Source organism: Gorilla gorilla, chromosome 13, assembly GCF_029281585.2.
Source record: "Gorilla gorilla gorilla isolate KB3781 chromosome 13, NHGRI_mGorGor1-v2.1_pri, whole genome shotgun sequence".
Lineage (NCBI taxonomy): Eukaryota > Metazoa > Chordata > Mammalia > Primates > Hominidae > Gorilla > Gorilla gorilla.
The window spans coordinates 97,874,644-97,895,589 of record NC_073237.2 but is presented as its reverse complement, the minus strand read 5'-3'; the positions used below and the strand labels follow the sequence as shown (position 1 = coordinate 97,895,589).

At 37.7% G+C, this 20,946-nt stretch overlaps 1 protein-coding gene across 6 annotated transcripts in view; it reads right to left on the bottom strand.

The window, feature by feature from the left end:
* Window positions 1-20,946, bottom strand: part of RNF20 (ring finger protein 20) — a 78,225-nt gene that overhangs the window by 3,029 nt on the left and 54,250 nt on the right. For all 6 annotated transcript variants that reach the window (XM_063696627.1, XM_063696628.1, XM_004048376.5 and 3 more), the window contains 14 exons: window positions 20,180-20,347; window positions 19,913-20,060; window positions 19,575-19,757; window positions 15,470-15,588; window positions 13,393-13,539; window positions 13,145-13,222; window positions 12,841-12,960; window positions 9,578-9,757; window positions 8,482-8,617; window positions 8,039-8,160; window positions 7,548-7,918; window positions 6,192-6,309; window positions 5,453-5,602; window positions 2,697-2,909 (listed from right to left, as the gene is read on the bottom strand). In XM_063696627.1, the coding sequence (XP_063552697.1) occupies window positions 2,697-2,909; window positions 5,453-5,602; window positions 6,192-6,309; window positions 7,548-7,918; window positions 8,039-8,160; window positions 8,482-8,617; window positions 9,578-9,757; window positions 12,841-12,960; window positions 13,145-13,222; window positions 13,393-13,539; window positions 15,470-15,588; window positions 19,575-19,757; window positions 19,913-20,060; window positions 20,180-20,347 (2,253 nt within the window). The remainder of the gene's footprint in view (window positions 1-2,696; window positions 2,910-5,452; window positions 5,603-6,191; window positions 6,310-7,547; window positions 7,919-8,038; window positions 8,161-8,481; window positions 8,618-9,577; window positions 9,758-12,840; window positions 12,961-13,144; window positions 13,223-13,392; window positions 13,540-15,469; window positions 15,589-19,574; window positions 19,758-19,912; window positions 20,061-20,179; window positions 20,348-20,946) is intronic.

The following is a 20,946-nucleotide window of genomic DNA, read 5'->3' as shown; positions in this document are numbered from 1 at the left end:
CTAACAGTTTCTCACACTGCCTTCAAAAAGCATATCAAAAAGATAGTCCACCATGATCAAGTGGGTCTCACACCAGGGATACAGGGATGGTTTGACATCCGCAAGTCAATAAATCTGATACACCATATAAACAGAATTTTTAAAAAATCACATGATCATCTCAATAGATGCAGAAAAAGCATTTGACAAAATCCAGCATCCTTTTATGATTAAAACTCTAGCAAAATCAGCATAGAAGGGACACACCTTAAGGTAATAAAAGCCATCTATGACAATCCCACAGCCAACATTATACTGAACAAGGAAAAGTTGAAAGCATTCCCCCTGAGAACTGGAACAAGACACAGATGCCACTCTCACCACTTCCATTCAACATGGTACTGGAAGTCCTAGCCAGAGCAATCAGACAAGAGAAAGAAATAAAAGGCATCCAAACTGGTAATGAGGAAGTCAAACTGTCACTGTTTGCTGATCACATTATCATATACCTAGAAAACCCTAAAGACTCATCCAGAAAGGTGCTAGAACTGGTAAATGAATTCAGCAAAGCTTCACTATACAAAATTAATGTACACAAATCAGAGCTCTGCTATACACCAACAGCAACCAAACTGAGAATCATATCAAGAACTCAAACCCTTTGACAATAGCTGCAAAAAAAAAAAAAAAAAAATACTTAGGAATATACTTAACCAAGAACGTGAAAGACCTCGACAAGAAAAATTACAAAACACTGTTGAAAGAAATCACAGATGACACAAACAAATGGAAACACATCCCAGCTCGTGGATGGGTAGAATCAATATTGTGAAAATGACCACACTGCCAAAAGCAATCTACAAATTAAATGCAATTCCCATCAAAATACCAACATCATTCTTCACGGAACTAGAAAAAACAATCCTAAAACGCATATGGAACCAAAAAAGAGCATACATAGCCAAAGCAAGACTAAGCAAAATGAACAAATCTGGAGGCATCACATTACCTGACTTCAACCTATACTATAAAGCCATAGTCACAAAAACAGCATGGTACTGGTATAAAAATAGGCACATAAACCAATGAAACAGAATAGAGAACCCAGAAATAAAGCCAAATACGTAGTCAACTGATCTTTGAGAAACCAAACAAAAACATAAAGTGGGAAAGGACACCCTATTCAACAAATGGTGGTAGGATAATTGGCAAGCCACATGTAGAAGAATGGAACTAGATCCTCATCTCTCACCCTATACAAAAATCAACTCAAGATGGATCAAAGACTTAAATCTAAGACCTGAAATCATAAAAATTCTAGAAGGCAACATTGGAAAAATCCTTCTAGACAATGGCTTAGGCAAAGACTTAATGACCAAGAACCCAAAAGCAAATGCAGCAAAAGAAATGATAAATAGATGAAACTTAATTAAATGAAAAAGCTTCTGCACAGCAAAAGAAATAATCATCAGGGTAAACAGACAACCCATAGAGTGGGAGAAAAAAATCTATACATCCAACAAAGGACTAATATCCAGAACCTACAAGGAACTCAAACAAATCAGCAAGAACAAAACAAACAATCCCACCAAAAAGTGGGCTAAGGACATGAATATACAATTCTCAAAAGAATATATACAAATGGCCAACGAACATAAGAAAAATGTTCAACATCATTAATTATCAGGGAAATGTAAATCAAAACCTCAATGCAACACCACCTCACTTTGCAGGAATGGCCATAATCAAAAAATCAAAAAATAATAGGTGTTGGCATGGATGTGATGAAAAGGGAACACTTTTACACTGTTGGTGGGAATGTAAACTAGTACAATCACTATGGAAAACAGTATGGAGAGTCCTTAATGAACTAAAAGTAGACCTACCACTTGATTCCACAATCCCACTTCCGGGTATCTACCCAGAGGAAAAGTCACACCATGGAATACTACTCAGCCATAAAAAGGAACAAAATAATGGCATTTGCAGCAATCCGTATGGAATTGTAATTAGAGACCAATATTCTAAGTGAAGTAACTCAGGAATGGAAAACCAAACATTGTATGTCCTCACTCATAAGTAGGAGCTAAGCTGTGAGGACGCAAAGGCATAAGAATGATACAATAAACTTTGGTGACTTGGCGGAGGGAGGCAAGGGACAACAGACTACACACTGGGTACAATGTACACTGCTTGGGTTATGGGTGCACCAAAATCTTGGTATCACCACTAAAGAACTTATTCATGTAACCAAACACCACATGTTCCACAAAACCTATGGAAATTTAAAAAAAAAAAAAAAAAAAAGTAAAATCACACATACCTCCTAACCTCACCCACAACTCATCCCAACATCCAGAAGTAACAATTCTAACAGTTTCTCATGCAGCCTTCCAGAAATTTTTAAAATATACAGCACAGGAACACAAGTAAACATATACTTTAACGCAAAAAGGATAACAAAGCACGTCACTTGATTTTATTTCAGACATGTTTCCATATTAGCAGATCCATATTTGACAAGTACACTGTACTCTTTTGTAGGAATAACAGTAGAGATGTATAATTTATTCACCAATACCCTAATGATGAACATTTAGTTTTCAAATTTTTTTCCAATCACAAAAATATGCCACAATAATCATTCTTTTACTTATATCATCATGTAGAAAGCACCCTATTTCAACAGAATAGAAAGCTCTACTCATCCTAATTACCTGAGTCTTCAGAGTCAACACCTGGTCTGCCAGCTCCTCCTTCTCTTCTTTAAGCAACTTATGGATCTGATTGGACTTGATACGCTCTGACATGAGCTTGAAATTTGCATCATCCTTCTCCCGCAATTGCTGCATCAAACGGATATTTTGCTCCTGCATGTCTTCAAAGGCCTGGCCTGTGACATCCATCTCAGAGAGGAGTGCTTCTTCTTCCTAAAGGATGAAGGAAGAGATTTGATTTTAGAAGAATCTTCCAACTTCTATGGAAGAGCACAGGAAACTAAATTTTCCCACTGTTCATTTAGATATAAATTAATTTAGTGACAGAGTTTTAAGAAGCTGTGTTTTGTCACTAGGCATACAGAAGCTCTATTATCTGAAGTCACTGGCACCAATTGTTGGTCTGATACTTATTAGTTGATCTGTACTCAATGTCAGTTAAATTAGACAATAATTGTATTTACCTTAATCTAGACAAACGGATCAAGCAGCAATTGGTTAAGAGTACTTCCATCATAACCTCTCACATTTTCTCATGCTTTTCCACAATTAAAATACTGGATCTACAGGATTTCCAGCAGTTGCAAACATCTAAAGCCTTGTAACAATCTGATAGGTGAAGACTGGTATCTAACAATAGCTTTACTTTATATCTATCTCATTTTAAGTGAGACTGAGCATCTTTTCATATGGTTAAGACCACTTGTATTCTTTCTATAACCAACTCATTTCTTTTGCCTATTCTTCCACTGGATTCTTGAGTTTTTTTCCCTATTTTGGAGAGTTTTTTTTTTGTATCAGATAAGCCTTCTTTGTAATAAGAGTTAAAAATATTTTTTACTTTTTGTCATTTAATCTTTTGGCTTTACTAACAGTGTTTTTTGCAATGTAGAAGTTTTGCATCATTTTAAAAAATAACTCAAAATTATCAATTTTTTGTTCATGTTTTCTAGTCTTTTATTCATAGAAAGGTCTCCACTCCAAATTATAAAGGAATTTAGTGGTTTTCTTCTAGCTTTTTGATGGATGCATTTTTTAAAATATCATATCTATGATCCATTTGGAAATCATCCTAGTGTATTCAAGTATGTATCTAACTTTTCTCTAATTTTTTTTTTAATTTTGTCCCATCACATGTCACAGTTTTTCTTTTCCCCACTGATTTAAAACTATGTATTTAGCATATAATAAGTATCATGTGTACTTTCAACTATTTCTCAAGTTTCTATTCAGTTCTAATAGCCTGTCTAGTAGTCCCAAGCTATTTCATCTACAGAAACTTTATGTTTTAATATATGGAAGAGACCCCAGTGCTGTTCTTTTTCAATTTCTCTTGTTACTCTTGTTTACTTCTCCACATGTACTTTAAAACCAGTTCTTCTAGTACCAAAATAAACAAAAGCAAAACTTTAAAAAAGCACTTTTATGAGATCACATTATATTAATACATAAACTTAGAAAGACTGAACATTTTTAAGACAGTCATCCTATACAAGAACATAGTGTCTTTCTTTTTACTTGTTCTAGAACCTATAATAGTATAATTTCCTGATAATTATCTTAAGAGAGAGGGAAGAAAACAAAAAAGTGGCATTTACCAGATTTAAGAAAAGTCAAAATTACACTTTTTTTTTTTTTGAGATGGAGTTTTGCTCTTGTTGCCCAGGCTGGAGTGCAATGGCGCCATCTCGGCTCACTGCAACCTCCACTCCTGGGTTCCAGCAATTCTCCTGCCTCAGCCTCCCAAGTAGCTGGGATTACAGGCGTGCGCCACCAAGCCCAGCTAATTTTGGTTTTTTTTTTTTTTTTTAATAGTGATGGGGTTTCTCCATGTTGGTCAGGCTGGTCTTGAACTCCCAACTTCAGGTGATCCATCCACCTCGGCCTCCCAAAGTGCTGGGATTACAGGCATGAGCCACCGCGCCCAGCCCAAAATTACACTTGTTAACAAAAGGAATGTGTATAGGATCTAATGAAGTTCTTCTTTTCAAGGCACTTCATGATCAACTTACCATTAAACCTACTCCATCTCACCGTTATTTTGCTATTTCTCAGAAACAACGAAGGTGTACTAACAGAGAATACATATATGGTTTTTTCAAGCATTTTCAGTATCTTTATTATTGAATTTTAATAAAAATTCCCTGGCATTTAAAAATAAATACATATTCATTAAAAGGAGGAGAACAATCTCTATAGTTCTATGACCCCAAAATAGCCATAGTTAACATACTGCTTAATCAATGTTATTATATTGGTTAATAGATTATATCCTTATTATATATAAATCACATATTTATAAGCATAGTTTTTCTATGTAGTATATGTACTACATAGAAATATATAATGATATATATTTATAAGCATAGTTTTCTTAGTTTCATATATTTGTAATCATAATGTATATAAAATCTTATGTCTTATTTTTCATTTTATATTCACTATAACCCTTAATTCCAGGTCAGCAAAGAAAGACTAGATCTTCAATAAATGTCTGAACAACAGCAGAGAAAGACTAGATCTTCAATAAATGTCCATTTAAATAAAAGTAAATTTCTTGCCTCACAAATACACAAAACAAAATAACAGAAAGATAAAAGACTTGAAGGTAAGAATTAAAACACACACACAAAAAGGAAAAATACATATTAACAATCAAAAAAAGACCAAAATAAAAAAGCAAATTTCACTGGCAATAACTTATTGTCAAGTAACATTTACTCAAAAAGTCAATTAAATAAAGAAAGTGAGTCCACCTGCTTGGCCATGGCTAGCTTCTTCTGTAGGTATTCTATCTGCTCCTCCACTGCCCGGATCTTCCTCAAGGCATCCTCATCAGCCATTTTCTTGTTCTCTTTCTTCTCTTTATCTTCCAGATCCTTGAGTCTTTGCCTTAGATCTTCCAACTATAAGAGGAAAGGAATTGCGCAAAAATAAAAAGTTATAACACATTTTCAAAAATCAATTAATACTGTGCAAAGATAGAGGGTCCATAATACCAAAAGAGTCTTTACAGAATTATAGAACAAGATACATAATATACTAAAACATTACATAACACCATCTGTTTTAACATCACTCCATTCTACTATGACAATGCTTCTATAAGCAACACTTTTGAGAAGTGCACAGGTAACTTTCTTTAGAATAGCGGTTCTCATCCTTTTTTTTAGGCCTCAAAATTTTAAGAGCATAAGACATTCCTCCCAAAAGTAATGAAAAAGATTATCCCTGTAGCAATGAATTACATAGGAAAAACAAGGAATACATACTTTGGAAAGCCTACTCATAACCCCAGTAATTCAGATATATTTTACCATCCTATGGAGAGTTTTAAAATCTCTACTTCAGATGGTCTTTGAAAAGGCAGAAAATGTTGCACTTAAACACTTATTTTAAAGATAAAGAAAGAAATTATATCGTTGGCAAGTACAAAGGAAAATCCCACAAATGAAGATTTTAACCAGAAGGACAGGTAATAGCAGACTAGAATACCTCTGCCTTAGACTTCTTCTCAGCTGCCATCAGCTGAACTTTGTCTCTCTGTTCCTTTGGGGCAGAACGGTACATATCCAGCAATAGTTTCATCTCCTTTTGGCTCTCCTGTGCCTTCCTATGACAGGCGTAGTAGAGGGAGGGGAACAATGTAATAAGAAAATAAAGGTCATCAGAGCAAGGGAATTTTGATTGAGCAGAATATTTTAAAACAGTTTCATTTTACATTTCATATCACACCTAAAAGATAAAATTTTGCACAGACTATCAAAAGACTTTTGGATATGCTTAGAAAGTACAGAAAAGTAAGCTGTATAAAAATGAATCATTTCTCCCTTCAAAGTCCTCTAACAAAGTTATAAAACAGACATTTGTGTACTTGTTATATAGGCAAATTTCTGTGGCCCCCAACCCTGGGTAACTGAGATTCAGTAGGTCTGGGGATGGAGTCCAAAAATTTAAACAAGTGATTTAAACAAGTCACTCAGATGATTCTGATACCACACCAGAAAAAAAAAAAAATTGCCTTAAAGAGTTCAAGAGGGAGAAATAAAAGGGAAAAATTTGAAAGTCTGAGATATACTGTTAATCCTAGATTTGACAGCTGAGTGATTAACCATCAGCCAAAGACTAAAACTTCACCTCTTATTAAATTACTAAACCTCTTAACTATACTTTTATATACCAAAAGAGTTCAAGCATTTTGAGCACAGTGGTCTCTCAAGTCCAAACATCAACAAAGGATCAACCATAGAAAACAAGGAGCAAGAAGTAAGCCGTTCTGCCAGAGAAGTTATTGGTTATACAGGAGGAGAAGGGCCAATGCATAAGGTTATGACACAGAAAAATTCAACAAGTTAAAGGTCTATCTTAGTGTGTCAATGTCTATAGGAGTAAATCTCCTAAGAAAGATGTGGCATATTCACAAACCAGTTAACTCTCAGGCAAACAGATCAGATATTGTTCAAGTTACAGTGATATATAAATACTCCACTTAATATCATTTAAATTACAATTAACGCCAGCAATCTGCTCAAATCCAGTGAAGAGCAGTAGTTAATTTCCAATAATTCTCAGAAGTATTACCTCAATCATGACATCCTTTTCCTTAATTTGGATTCATAAAAATAAGGCTACCATCATCGGTTTACTGATACTCGATCACTGAACCAAAGTACTAAATGGCCATGCAAGCCATTTTGGCTGTGCACTTGAACACGACTTGAAACCAAATTAATTGTACAATCTAAAACATTAAAACGATCAGACAAGCCATGCCATCAACCAAACATTTCATGCATGATGTCTTAATCTTAGCTTTTCAGTCGAAACTGTTACTCTAAATGTGGCTCTTACTTGAGTTCAATCTTCAACTGTTTGATAATTTCTGCTTCCTTTTTCCTTCCATCATCATGTTTGCCTTTCTCTTTATCCTTAGCAGAATCTCTCTCTTTTTCTGACTCTTTTAGCTTCTGCTTCTCTCGTTCTCTCTCCTTCTCCTTCTCCCGTTCTCTTTCTCGTTCCCTCTCCTTCTCCCTCCTTTCTCGTTCTCGTTCTTCTTCATCCCGTTTACACTTGATTTCATTGGCATCCTCCTGAGATGCCTTTGAAGCTGAGGACTGGGAGGATAAGTCCTCAGAATCTGGTTTTAGCTCCGCAGGCTCATCCTTCGGGTCCTCAGTACTAGACTGGGACTGGAGGAGGGCACTACCACTACGCAGGCGTGTCTGGGAGAATAAAGAAAAGAAAGATGCACATCTCTTATGATAACCACATTGCCCACCTCATTCAAAAACAGCTTTACGACATTAATAGCAAATGATATTTATTGTATTCCCTCTGGTTACCTTGTTCAGGTCAGACTGGGCTTCTCTCAATTTCCGCTTATATCTCAGGACCTCCCCTTTCAGCTGGTGATTGTGATTCTGAAGGCTACTGATGAGGTGGCGCATCTCCCTGTTTATAGGGCCTTAGATACAGGAACAACAATGTTACGAGGAACCGTGGTAAGGGCAAAGGCACAAGGAGAGAAAGAACAGAACACATCAGGAGGCACTGAGAAATAGGGAGAATTACCAAATAAAAGATTCCTTCTCAGAAGATGAAAACAAAACTGGTCAACTTGAGTTAAAAAACAAACATCCAGGCTGTGAACCAAAATGAATTATAGGATTTAAGGTACTTATGACTTCTGAGTTGAAGTCAGCATTAACAAACCCTGGGGTCTGTGTTGTATCTTTCAAGGAAGGTATTTACAGCAAACTACAGCATGGAGTGAGAATCATTATACCTGCTTGTTCATTGGCAGCAAGGGTCTGCTCAAATTCTATCCTCAGCATTTCATACTCCTTGCGGACCTGGGCCAATGTATCTTCTAGCTGAATTACTTCAGTCCTCAGCTTCTTATGAAGACTAACCTCATCTCGCTACACACAGATAAAGGAACCAATAAAAAAATTCTTATTAAAATGTAGAAATATCATCATATTCTATTATTCTGTCTCCTAAATTTGATCTATAAGAATCTAAAAAGAGAAAAATATATATCAATAATGGATTACTCTGAAAATTTCCAGTTCAATCTATACGTAATGAAACCAGATATCTACAAAAGACTAATTTGGAAACTGACAGGATACTGAAAAATAAAGAAAATGGCCACCAATTCTGAGAATATTAGAATTTAGTTGGAGAACTAAACTATAAAACAGTATATAAACATATGTAAAATAGTATTCAATTCATTTGTCAGGCATATATTAAAAGACCAACTATTATAACCATTACCTTAAAAAGTATGGAAGATACAGAAATGAACATATGAATAAAAGTTTCTATCTTTTAAAAAAATCATCTACTGGTGCCATTATATGCTTTTTGTTTAAGAAATGTAAGTAGTTTTGCAGCTTCTACCCACTATTTTCTCACATACACGTAAGCTCTAGCCATATTAAACTATTTCTCATGCTCTCTCATACCTTTATATGTGCTGTTCTCATGCCGGGAATTCCTCTTCTCCTACTTTCAACTACCAATAATTTATCCTTAATAATTTATACCTTACTTTTTTAAGTGGAATCAGGAAACTTCCACAGTCAAATCAGACACTCTTTTCTCATGTATCACATCTTTTGGCTATGCTGCCATTGTACCACATTGCATTCTAATGGATACTATTCTCCCACTACTGCAGACTACAAGATCTGTGAGGGCAGGAATTTTGTCATCTCATCTTTATATGCCCAGTACCTACCAGAGTAAAGACCTACTGCCACTCTATGAACGACAGCTGAATGAATGAGAGATTAATTGCACATTAGGGAGTAAAATTGTAAAATTTAGGAGGCAAGAAAGCTTATATACAAAAGACAAGGCAAGGCTATTACCTCAATAAGCTCAACCTGGTGCTGGTGGGTTCCTCTGGTGCCATGAAGCAGGGTCCGAGCCTCATCCAAGTGTGCTTTCAACTGTAGGCTCTCATTATACAAGACGGAGAACTGTGACTGCATGCAGCGATATTCTGGAGTTTCCTTAACGACTTGCTCCACTGCACTCCGCAATTCCACCTTAGGAGGGCCCAAAGCAAAGTCAGAAGCAGAATCTAGCATTGCCCCAGACGCTAGACAGGAAGTAAAATTTTGAACTCACTGATGTCCTACACAAGAGAGACAATTTTATAAAGATTATTAAGTTATCTACCCATTGCTGTAGTTATGTAAAATCTACCCCAAAATTAAATTAGACTAACTAGGAGATGGTACCTGGATATACTGTATTCTTTCCTCCTAGAATTGTTTTGATATGTGTTTTACATTCTGTGTCAAATGAGCCACCAGAAGAGTGAAATTTGTCAGGATGCTTATTTTAAAAACATAGTTGAGGACCCCAGTCACTAACTTGTTCTCTTTAATAACAGTCACAGAGAAAAAAATTGACAGGGTATCAAAAATAGTTATGCCTCTCCTAAGCAACTATCTGATTTAATTACTCAAACACTTTTAACTGATTTAACTTAGGTTGTTTTTGTTGTTTTTTATTTTTCAGTTCAAACATCTTTACTCATATCATTTAACCTACAAACAAGTTATAAAATAGAGATGACTATGATCGAAAGAGGAGTGAGGAAGACTTCCAGAATCTCTTTTCTTCTCCTAAGATGTGGGCGGCAAGCCACCCAGGTGCCAAGGCAAGAGACCGAGGACACGAGCTGTTCCAGTATAATAAAATATAAAACAAGAATAGTTATGCCAGATATAGATCTTAGATATGATTATATATGAATATCATTAATCATTAGTTTGTAGCAATTACTCTTTATTCCAATATTATAATAATCCTCGCTCTATAATCATAACCTAGGAAAAACGAGGCCATACAGAGATAGGAGCTGAGGGAACACAGTGAGAAGTGACCAGAAGACAAGAGTGCGAGCCTTCTGTTATGCCCAGACAGGGCCACCAGAGGGCTCCTTGGTCTAGCGGTAATGCCAGCGTCTGGGAAGCCCGTTGCCAGGCGGACCGTGGTCTAGCGGTAGCGTTAAGTGTCAAGGGAAAACACCTGCTACTTAGCAGACCAGGAAAGGGAGTCTCCCTTTCCCGGGGGGAGTTTAGAGAAGACTCTACTCCTCCACCTCTTGTGGAGGGCCTGACATTAGTCAGGCTCGTCCGCAGTTATCTGGAGGCCTAACCTGTTCAGTGGTCACACCCCTAGGCCGCCTTCATGTTCCATCCTGTACACCTGACTCTGCCTTCTAGATAGCAGTAGCAAATTAGTGAAAGTATTAAAAGTCTCTAATTAACAGAAATAATGGCATAAGCTGTTTCTCTCTCTGTCTCCTCTCTCTCTATGCCTCGGCTGCCAGGCAGGGAAGGGCCCCCTGTCCAGTGGACATGTGACCCACGTGACCTTACCTACAATTGGAGATGGCTTGCTCTCCTTATCCTGCCCCTTTGTCTTGTATCCAATAAATATCAGTGCAGCCTGGCATTTGGGGCCACTACCGGTTTCCGCGACTTGGTGGTAGTGGTCCCCCAGGCCCAGCTGCCTTTTCTTTTATCTCTGTCTTGTGTCTTTATTTCTACACTCTCTCGTCTCCGCACACAGGGAGAGACCCACCGACCCTGTGGGGCTGGCCCCTACACTAACAACCTAAGAAGAAAATTATTCTGGGCAGGTTTGAAGACCAACAGGATCACCAATCGTGTTTCTTTCTCTGTTTTGGTAGCAAAAAACTGCAGAGCCAAACCTGTGGAATCACTTCAGTAAGCACTGACATGTGAATGGCCTCCCTTCCACAGTATATATGTGCCCCCTGCAAACATCTTGTATACAAGCCCCACTTTAATGCATTTTGGATCCTCACCCTAGTTTACCCTACTTCTCATTTTTCTCAACAACTCCTACATTACAGCACCTTGATTTAGTCTACATATCTTTGTATGTTGCTTTAAATCCTTTTCAGGGCAAGGAAGAGTACATATAATAAGTAAATATGTAAGTAAAGAAGTAGATATATCAACAAAACTTAACATTTTTTCTTTGTTCCCCCCAGCTTTATTAAGGTATAATCAACAAATAAAAATTATACATATTTAAGGTATACAATGTGGCATTTTGCTATACATATACACTGTGAAATCATTGCCACAATCCACCTAATTAACAAATCCTTCACCTCACAGTTATCTTTTCGTGTGTGGCAAGAACATTTAAGATCTACTCTTAGCATATTTCAAGTACACAATACAGCATTAATTATAGTCACCATGCTACACATCACCAGAACTTATTCATCCTGCACAACTAAAACTTTGTACCTTTTCCCCAACATCTTCCGATTTCCCCAACCCTGGTAACCACCATTCTACACTCTGCTTCCAAGAGTTTGACTTTTTTAGATCCCACATACAAGTGAGATCATGCAGTATTTGCCTTTCCGTGCTTGGTTTATTTCAGTTAGCATAATGTCCTCTAAATATATCCATGCTGTTGCACATATACACACACACACTCACAAACACACACCACATTTCTTTATCCATTCAGTATACAGTTCTTTCATCTCCCTGGTTAAGGTTATTCACAATTTTTTTTTAATGCTATTGTAAATGGGATTGTTTTCTTAATTTCTTTTTTATAGAGTTTGTTGTTGGTATATAGACACACAATTGTTTTTGTATGTTGATTCTGTAGCCTGCAACTTTACTGAATTCATTTATAGTTCTAACAGTTTTTTCGTGGAGCCTGTAAGGTTTTCTATATATAAAGTCATGTCATCTATAAACAGAAACAACTTTACCTCTTCCTTTCTGATTAAGAGGCTTTTATTTCTTATCCTTGCCTAATTACTCTGGCTAGGACAAAAGTAATGACAGCGAGCATCTTTATCCTGTTCCTGATCTTAAAGGAAAAGCTTTCAACTTTTCGCCATTGGGTATAATGTTGGCTGTGGGCTTGTTTTATATGGCCTTTATTATGTTGAGGTACACTTCTTTACACCTAATTTGTTAAGAGTTTTATCATAAAAGGATGTTGGATTTTGTCTACATTTTTCTTATCCCTCATGAATACGCAGATTCACAACTATGTATATACGTGAGTTGATCAGCAGAATGTCTGATTTTACTGCCCTTCAGGGATGCGTTCCTACCTTCAGCTTTTCATTTTGTGTAGTGACCTCCTCAAAGTCTTGCCGAAGTTTCTCCAGCTCACAGAGACGGTTCTGAGCCAACTCTTTGTTCTCCTCAAGCTCTGCATTCATTTCCTCAAACTGGAGAGAAGCAGAAAAATAGAGAATAATTAAGTATTCTTCTTAAATCATTTCTAAGCTTCCTATCTTCACTGATTCGCTATTCCAGCAAAACCCCACGATGTCACTTGTGAACACAATCCTAAGTACCTAAGCATGAAAGCTGACATACAGTCCAAAACATGTCCTGAGTCACTGATTTTACCTTCCGAGCATTGATAGTGATTGTGCCGCCATACAGACTGCTCCCCGCTCCATACACCTTATAACCTTTGGAATTCACCTACAGAGAACACAAAGATTCTTTAGTGAGAGACTCTTAAGATTTCAGTCTATAACCAATGTACCTTCAAAGGATGAGATTTTTTCCTCAAATACCATGCCCCAAGGTGAGTCTTCCTGAGAACACTCCTTAAAATGATTCTAGTCTCCAAGCCATAAAACAGCACTGACCCGTTCTAGGACTTCTGCTAAGTGTCGGTTGAGTCGCTGTTCCCTCTTTCGAATTTTGTCAATATCCCACTGCAGGTCATCAATCATGGACTCCAGGACAGACACTCGTGATTCAGCTGTCTCCACTTTACTCTGCAACTTGGAGAACTACATCCCAAAGACAAACATTCAGAAACATATAGCAAAAAAAGACCAAATTCCATAATATTAACCCTTGCTTATGAGTAATTATAGAAAAGAGGCAAATAGAAGATGCTTCACCCTCTTCCCAATGCATGATTACAAAAATGAAATCACGGATTCCTCCAACAATTCTGGGTCAGTTATAATCATGCAAACTTTAAGTCTAAAGTCTATAAGAACTCTCACACAAAGAAAAGACCACCTAAGATTCAATAATTTTTCTACCTCTGAAAAGCACCATTTCTCTGGACAGACCACAAACTCATAAAAATTTTGTAATTTTTGAGAGATAAAAAATAGTATCTTTTGTTTTGTTAGATAAATATTTTTTCAAAAAAACCATTTTTACCCCCAAATTTCTCTCCACAGTCCCACAAAAGGTAATCCATTCACAACAAAAGGAAAACTTCCATCCTCTTTTTTAAGCTCACCTCAGAGCAATCTAGAGTCAGATACAATACAGTATAGGTTATACTATAATCTAGAGTCAGATACTCTATTTAGGAGCTATACACCAGCTAACACTATTTAGCATTTTAACTACTAAACTATTACAAGTTCACATTAATCTATATATACCCTTTGTGCTAGGTTTTAAAACATGACACAAAAATCCTTTGAAAGTCCTCTGAACAAGAGGTGGGATCTTTGTTCCCTCCTCTTGAATCTGGGTCAACTTTAGAGACCCAATGGAAATGGCACTACACAATTTGGAGGCTATATCAGAAAGGCCATGAAGGTTCTACCTGGTGATCTTGGGATGCTCACTGGAAGAAGTCAGCCAACATGTAAAAATTCCAACCATCCTGAGACTACCATGATGGAGAGGCAAACTGCAGGTATCCCAGTAGACAATTAACCCAGCTGACAGGCAGCATCAACAGCCAGCCATGAGAGCCAATAAGGACATCACAGTTTAGCAAACAACTGCCCTCCAGGTTAGTAATACTATCTGAGATTTGTCAAAGGGCTAGAAAAGGAAGACCTCTCCATCTTGGTAGCACCTAGTCAATGTCTTAAAACATGATAAAAATATTCTATTTTCTTACTAGACTCCAGTTTATTTATAAGGGCTACTACATTCTAACCCCTTTGGAGGTCCAGGATAATCCATATGAATTAATAAATTCCCCAGATGATATTCATGCAACCAGGCCAGCATGGACCTTAACACTGGGGTTTAGTAAACAAAGGCATATGAAGAACAAGAGCTTTGAAGTCAAACAGACCTACAGTCACAACACAGCTCAATCACTTTCTAGCTATGTGCCCTCAGAATAATCACTAACCTCTTTGAATTTGTTTCTTTGGCAATAAAATGGGAGTTGTTTTGCCATTAGAGATAACATTCATAAAGTGCTTAAATTCTAGGCACTAAGTAAATGGTAACTACTAAATTACTAATTAGCATAAGAATTCAGTGGCCAAACTAAGGTAGGGCAAATTCCAGTAGAATATATTTTGAACTAAATCAAAATGATCATCAGAAGTATCAGAAAAGTCATTTAAGGCCTATCATCACTTTATCTTGATCATTTTGTGTAAATAAATAAATGTCCAAATCTTGGCATGGTTTAATCATGGCATTATTTGCACCCAAGTTTAGACTGAAAATTGACATTCCTCAAATTCCTAGGACATCATCAATACAGTAGTTTCTACTTCCCCATTCCCTGTGGAATTTCTACCACGCCATTCCTCAATAACACTATACAGTCTTTTATATTTAGGGTAATTCATTATTTGGAGGTTTGGAGTTGTGTTGTGTTTTACAAAATCCCCTATGATATGATAGGCCTTCTAGAGTAAGGTAATCTTTGAGGTGCTCAGAATTGTAAGTCAACATCTGCCACGGCCCACTAGACACAGCAATCTCTCCTTTTTGGTTAAGTACCTCCTGAGACATGGTGCGATGCTTTTCCTGAAGAAGATCTGTCAATTCCTGTAGCCTCATATTCTCTTGTGCGAGGAAAGAGTTCAGCTCCTGCACTGCTTCCTCCACCATCAGATTATCTGGGGAAGAAGAACTATACTTTAATTTAGCATCTAGAGTGTCATTTTTTTTTTTTTTTTTTTTTTAGACGGAGTCTTGCTCTATCGCCCAGGCTGGAGTACAGTGGCGCGATCTCGGCTCACTGCAACCTCTGCCTCCAGGGTTCAAGCCGATTCTCCTGCCTCAGCCTCCAGAGTAGCTGGGATTACAGGCGCATGCCACCACACCCAGATGATTTTTGTATTTTTAGTAGAGATGGGGTTTCACCATGTCGGACAGGCTGGTCTCGAACTCCTGACCTCAGGTGATCCAGCCACCTCAGCCTCCCAAAGTGCTGGGATTACAGGTGTGAGCCACCGTGCCTGGCCTATAGTGTCAAATTTTAAAACTGTGTATCCTTGGCCAGGTATAGCAGCTCACGCTGTAATCCTAGCACCTTGGGAAGCCAAGGCAGGCCGATCACTTGAGGCCAGGAGTTCAAGACCAGCCTGAATAACAAAGCAAGAATCATATGCTCTTATCACATATTCTCATATCATATATTCTGAAATACTATGTTAGGGGCACTTCTGAAGCTTAAAAACCAAAATGTACACTACTATTTACAAAGCAGGTAGGTAAACCCATAGAACTTATTACACCAAGTTCGTATGTTTAAAATTAGAGTTGCAAATACTATAGCTGAAATCCAAATGTAATTAAATAAAACCAGATACTCTCAGGATATATACCACCCATCAAAGAGAGTTATCAGGAAGAAAAACATGCTTTCTCATATCACCTCTTGGCATTACTCTTAGTATCAATACAGAACAGGTTGGTCATATGGTGGTTTTCATGGTTTTCAAGCTAGGATTGCCCATCAGAATCACTTGTGGAACTTTTAAAATAGACACTTCCCTAGGACCTATCTCATACCTACTTAATAAGAACCTCCATGGGCAAAGCCAAAAATAAGAATATGCTCAGAAAACTCCCAAGGTTATTCTGATTCATAACCTGAGTTAAGAAGTAGAGACTGAATTTTAGTCCTCTCAATATCCTAAGCACTGAGGACAGGGCTAGAATACAATAAAATTCAATAAATGTTTAGTGAATTTATAAACAAGCCCATAAATGCAATTCTTTTGAATCAAAGACCAAACAAACAGACAGTACTGCCCTGGCAGGTTAGACAGTGCCGCCCTGGCAGGGTTAGACAGTGCCGCCCTGGCTGGTTAGACAGTGCCGCCCTGGCAGGTTAGACAGTTCCGCTCTGGCAGGGTTGGACAGTACTGCAGTGGCAGGGTTAGACAGTGCCGCCCTGGCAGGGTTAGACAGTGCCGCCCTGGCAGGTTAGACAGTGCCGCCCTGGCAGGTTAGACAGTGCCGCCCTGGCAGGTTAGACAGTGCCGCCCTGGCAGGGTTAGACAGTGCCGCCCTGGCAGGTTAGACAGTGCCGCTCTGGCAGGGTTGGATAGTACTGCAGTGGCAGGGTTAGACAGTGCCGCCCTGGCAGGGTAAGACAGTGCTGCCTTGGCAGGTTAGACAGTGCCGCCTTGGCAGGGTTAGACAGTGCCACTCTGGCAGGGTTAGACAGTGCCGCTCTGGCAGGTTAGACAGTGCCGCCCTGGCAGGGTTAGACAGTGCCGCCCTGGCAGGGTTCGACAGTGCCGCCCTGGCAGGTTAGACAGTGCCGCCCTGGCACGGTTAGACAGTACTGCCTTGGCAGGTTAGACAGTGCCGTTCTGGCAGGGTTAGATGAATTTATAGACCTTACTCTATAAGGCCTATACTTACTCTAGAAGGCCTTACCTTACTCTAGAAGGCCTATCATATCATAGGGGATTTTGTAAAACACAACACAACTCCAAACCTCCAAATAATGAATTACCCTAAATATAAAAGACTGTATAGTGTTATTGAGGAATGGCGTGGTAGAAATTCCACAGGGAATGGGGAAGTAGAAACTACTGTATTGATGATGTCCTAGGAATTTGAGGAATGTCAATTTTCAGTCTAAGTCAGGGGGATGAACTTTCAAACAAGTTACAACTGATGCTATAATTCATACTTTATACATCTTTATCTCTTAGAAAGTTCAGCTTACCAATGGCAATTGCCTTTTGTGTTACAAATAATGGCATGGCTATTTGTAATGTTTCTACTTTTTAACTTAAACCCGACCTTAAAATGCATGCCATCAAATAGTAATTTTAAAGTCGTTTGATATACTACTCATTTTATTCCCTTTTTAAATAAAACAATTGTTTCACTTGATATTCATTTATGAAATCAAGTTTAACATAGTCTATGCACATGGCATATTAATTACCGTATTACTAAAATTTAACAATACCTTCTAACTATTCGATTAGAGCCCAAGGAGAAAGAAGCATATGTGCATACACAAAGCACCATTATTTTATATTAGGTGACAGGGAGGTTCACATCCATTCATTCCCCATTGACTAAACATCTGCTAGGTGCCAGATGCAGTGCTAGAAACTAGAGAAACAAAGAAGAGTGAGCCAAACCACTGAACCAAGACACAGTTTAGCTGGGGACATGCAAGTAGATGTAATATATTAATACAAAAGTACAAAAGTCTGAGAGGACATAAAACACATTGTTTAGAATGGTTATCTTTTGAGAAATGAGAATGGGGAAACTTTTGTAGTCTACTTATTTGTATTTCTGACTTGTATATTTTTAAACAAGTATCTGTTTTCTTTATAATAAAATACAGAAATGCATAATCTAATGGAAAAGCAAAAGAAACCCTTGACCAAATTTTCACAGGCCTTCTACAAGCTGCTTAATTCTGTTGACAGCTTAGCCCAATTACCCTTAAAAGCAAAATTACAGAATAATACAGTTCTTATATGCTCATCCAATGGTTCAACCTCCATTACATTCAACTTATTTCCTTCAGAAATGAAAGGTTAAACATCTTAATGATAAGCAGGGAAATTAAGATATTACAACTAGACCATGATTATTATTGAAAACATGAAATCAAGGCATTTTTTTTGCATTTGAGCAAGGTATTTATGCCACAAATGACTAAAGATGTAACCTAGCTACACAAATACTTTACTGTCCAAATTTAAATTTTTGCATTAACTCTGAGTAACACAATTATTCCAAATAATTATTTTATTTCAAATACTCTTTCATCCATAGAATATTTTCTAATAATCCTTTTAACCATACAGATCATCTGTCAACTCTAAAACCTGCACCAACTCTTTTTAAAAACATTAGCGATAATGAAAAATAAAAAAGTTAAGTAAAAATTAACTTTTTCAAGTCAAAATTCTGTAACTAATAATTAAATAATATAGTTGTTATTTAAAATAAAGTATTATCACTATAAATCAATAGCCTACATACACTATAAAAATATCCAGATATTAGAGCTGTTTATTAAATAATAAAGTTAATTCTGCTATTTACAAAACTGTCATTAATAGAGTATATCAGTATAGAGCTGATAAACTCTTTCCTCAGCTTATTAAAGGACTGTCATGTGGCTCAAAACAAGAAGCATTGATAAAAGATTAATATGCCATAATGAAGACATTACCAGTAACACTGAAGGTTAGAATTTCTAAAAATTTAATTAAAATACATAGTCCAGGCACAGTGGCTCATGCCTGTAATCCTAACACTTTGGGAGGCCAGAAGAGAGGATCTCTTGAGGCCAAGTTTGAGACCAGCCTGGGCAACATAGCAAGACTTCCTCTCTACAAAAAGGTTAAAATATTAGCCAGGTGTGGTAGTACGTGCCTATAGTCCTAGCTATTCGGAAGCTGAGGCAGAAATTGCTTGAGTTCGAGGATGCAATGGGCTATGATGGTGCCACTGTGTTCCAGCCTGGGTGACACAGTGAAACCTTATCTCTTAAAAAGTAAATAATAAATAAATAAAAATAAATATGTAAGCTTGCGAACTATAAATTAGCATGCAAAAATGAATTCTTATTCCTCCTCCACTACTCCCGGCCTCCAGGGTCTTGCCTCACCTCCACTGTTTAGCTTCCGGGATAAGAGCTCCACTTTTTCTTGCAATTTATCATAAACAGTCACAATCTGGGACACGGCTCGGCGGGAAGACTCCACACGTTCCTGCAGCTGAGACTCCATCTCTTCACTGGAACTGCTGGCCAAAGTAGCAAGGAAAGAGAAAGCTGGCTCTTGCCCTTCCCCTGAGGACACAGGGGGAAAAAAAGAAGCCCCCCAAAATTATAAACTGGAAATAACAAAATCCATTTTTTTTCCCTCAAATGGAAAGCCTCAAAGCAGAGCTCTACTTTAAAAACCCAGATAGCATGCAGTGATAGAATCCATCACGAACACTTGCCTCTCTCTCGGTCATCTTTACGCTCCTGATTGCTATCAGAGTCTGGTTCTGGTTCAGGCACAACAAGGGCTTTTCGTTCTGTGAGTAGGTCTCCCAAGCCCTGCTCCAGATCATAACGTTTAAGGATGATACGGATGTTTTCATCAAACTGGAGAAGGGTAGGTACAATTATGAAGAAACAAAGGACACAACTTTGGAAATGAAGAGAACAGTAAGGAGAACTAAACTGGTCAAATAAAAATCTGAACAAATAAACAAGTTAGCTACCTGACTCCAGTATCGGTTGACAATCAATAGTGAGGCATCATCAGTGGCCTGTCGTCGTTCCAGTTTTTCAATGTGTTCACGAAGTTCATCTTCAATGGCCTGCCGCTGATCCAACATTTCTGCCAGCTTGCGATTTTTGGTTTGCAATGTTCGAATGTCTAGTTCCTCCTGCCCAGTAAACCAATCGTATTAGTCTCCACAAAGAAATTAGAAAAATGAGCTGTTAAACTCAACAAGGTCACAATTATTCATTACTTATTTTCTATGAATAAAGCTATTGACTTTTTAAAAATCTTACAAGTAATTAAGAAGTAGAAGCAGAAGAGATAAATAACAGGTATATGATGGTGTGAGGAAAGAATAATACACACAAATACACCAGAACCTCAACCCATCTCGCTGCTCTAGTCACATAAACATCTACAAAGTAATGCTGCTTTAAGGCCACCATCCAGCTAGATCACCCTCGACTCCAATCAACACTGTCATCTATCTCGTAAGCACCATCCTTCCTTCATTAAAGACTTCAGCACCTGGGTCCCTGTCTATCCCAGTTCCTGCCAATATATCTGGTGACTTCACTGTACATGTGGACAAACCATCTAATCCTCTAGCATCTAGGCTGTCAGTTTTTCCAGTTCCTTCACTCCAATGATTATCTCCTCCACTGTGCTTCAGCCATGCATTTCAAAAGACACATCTCAGACTTTTGTCATTATCTAGAACTGTACCAAATCTGAAATCTTAAATTCCAACTTCCCATTCCC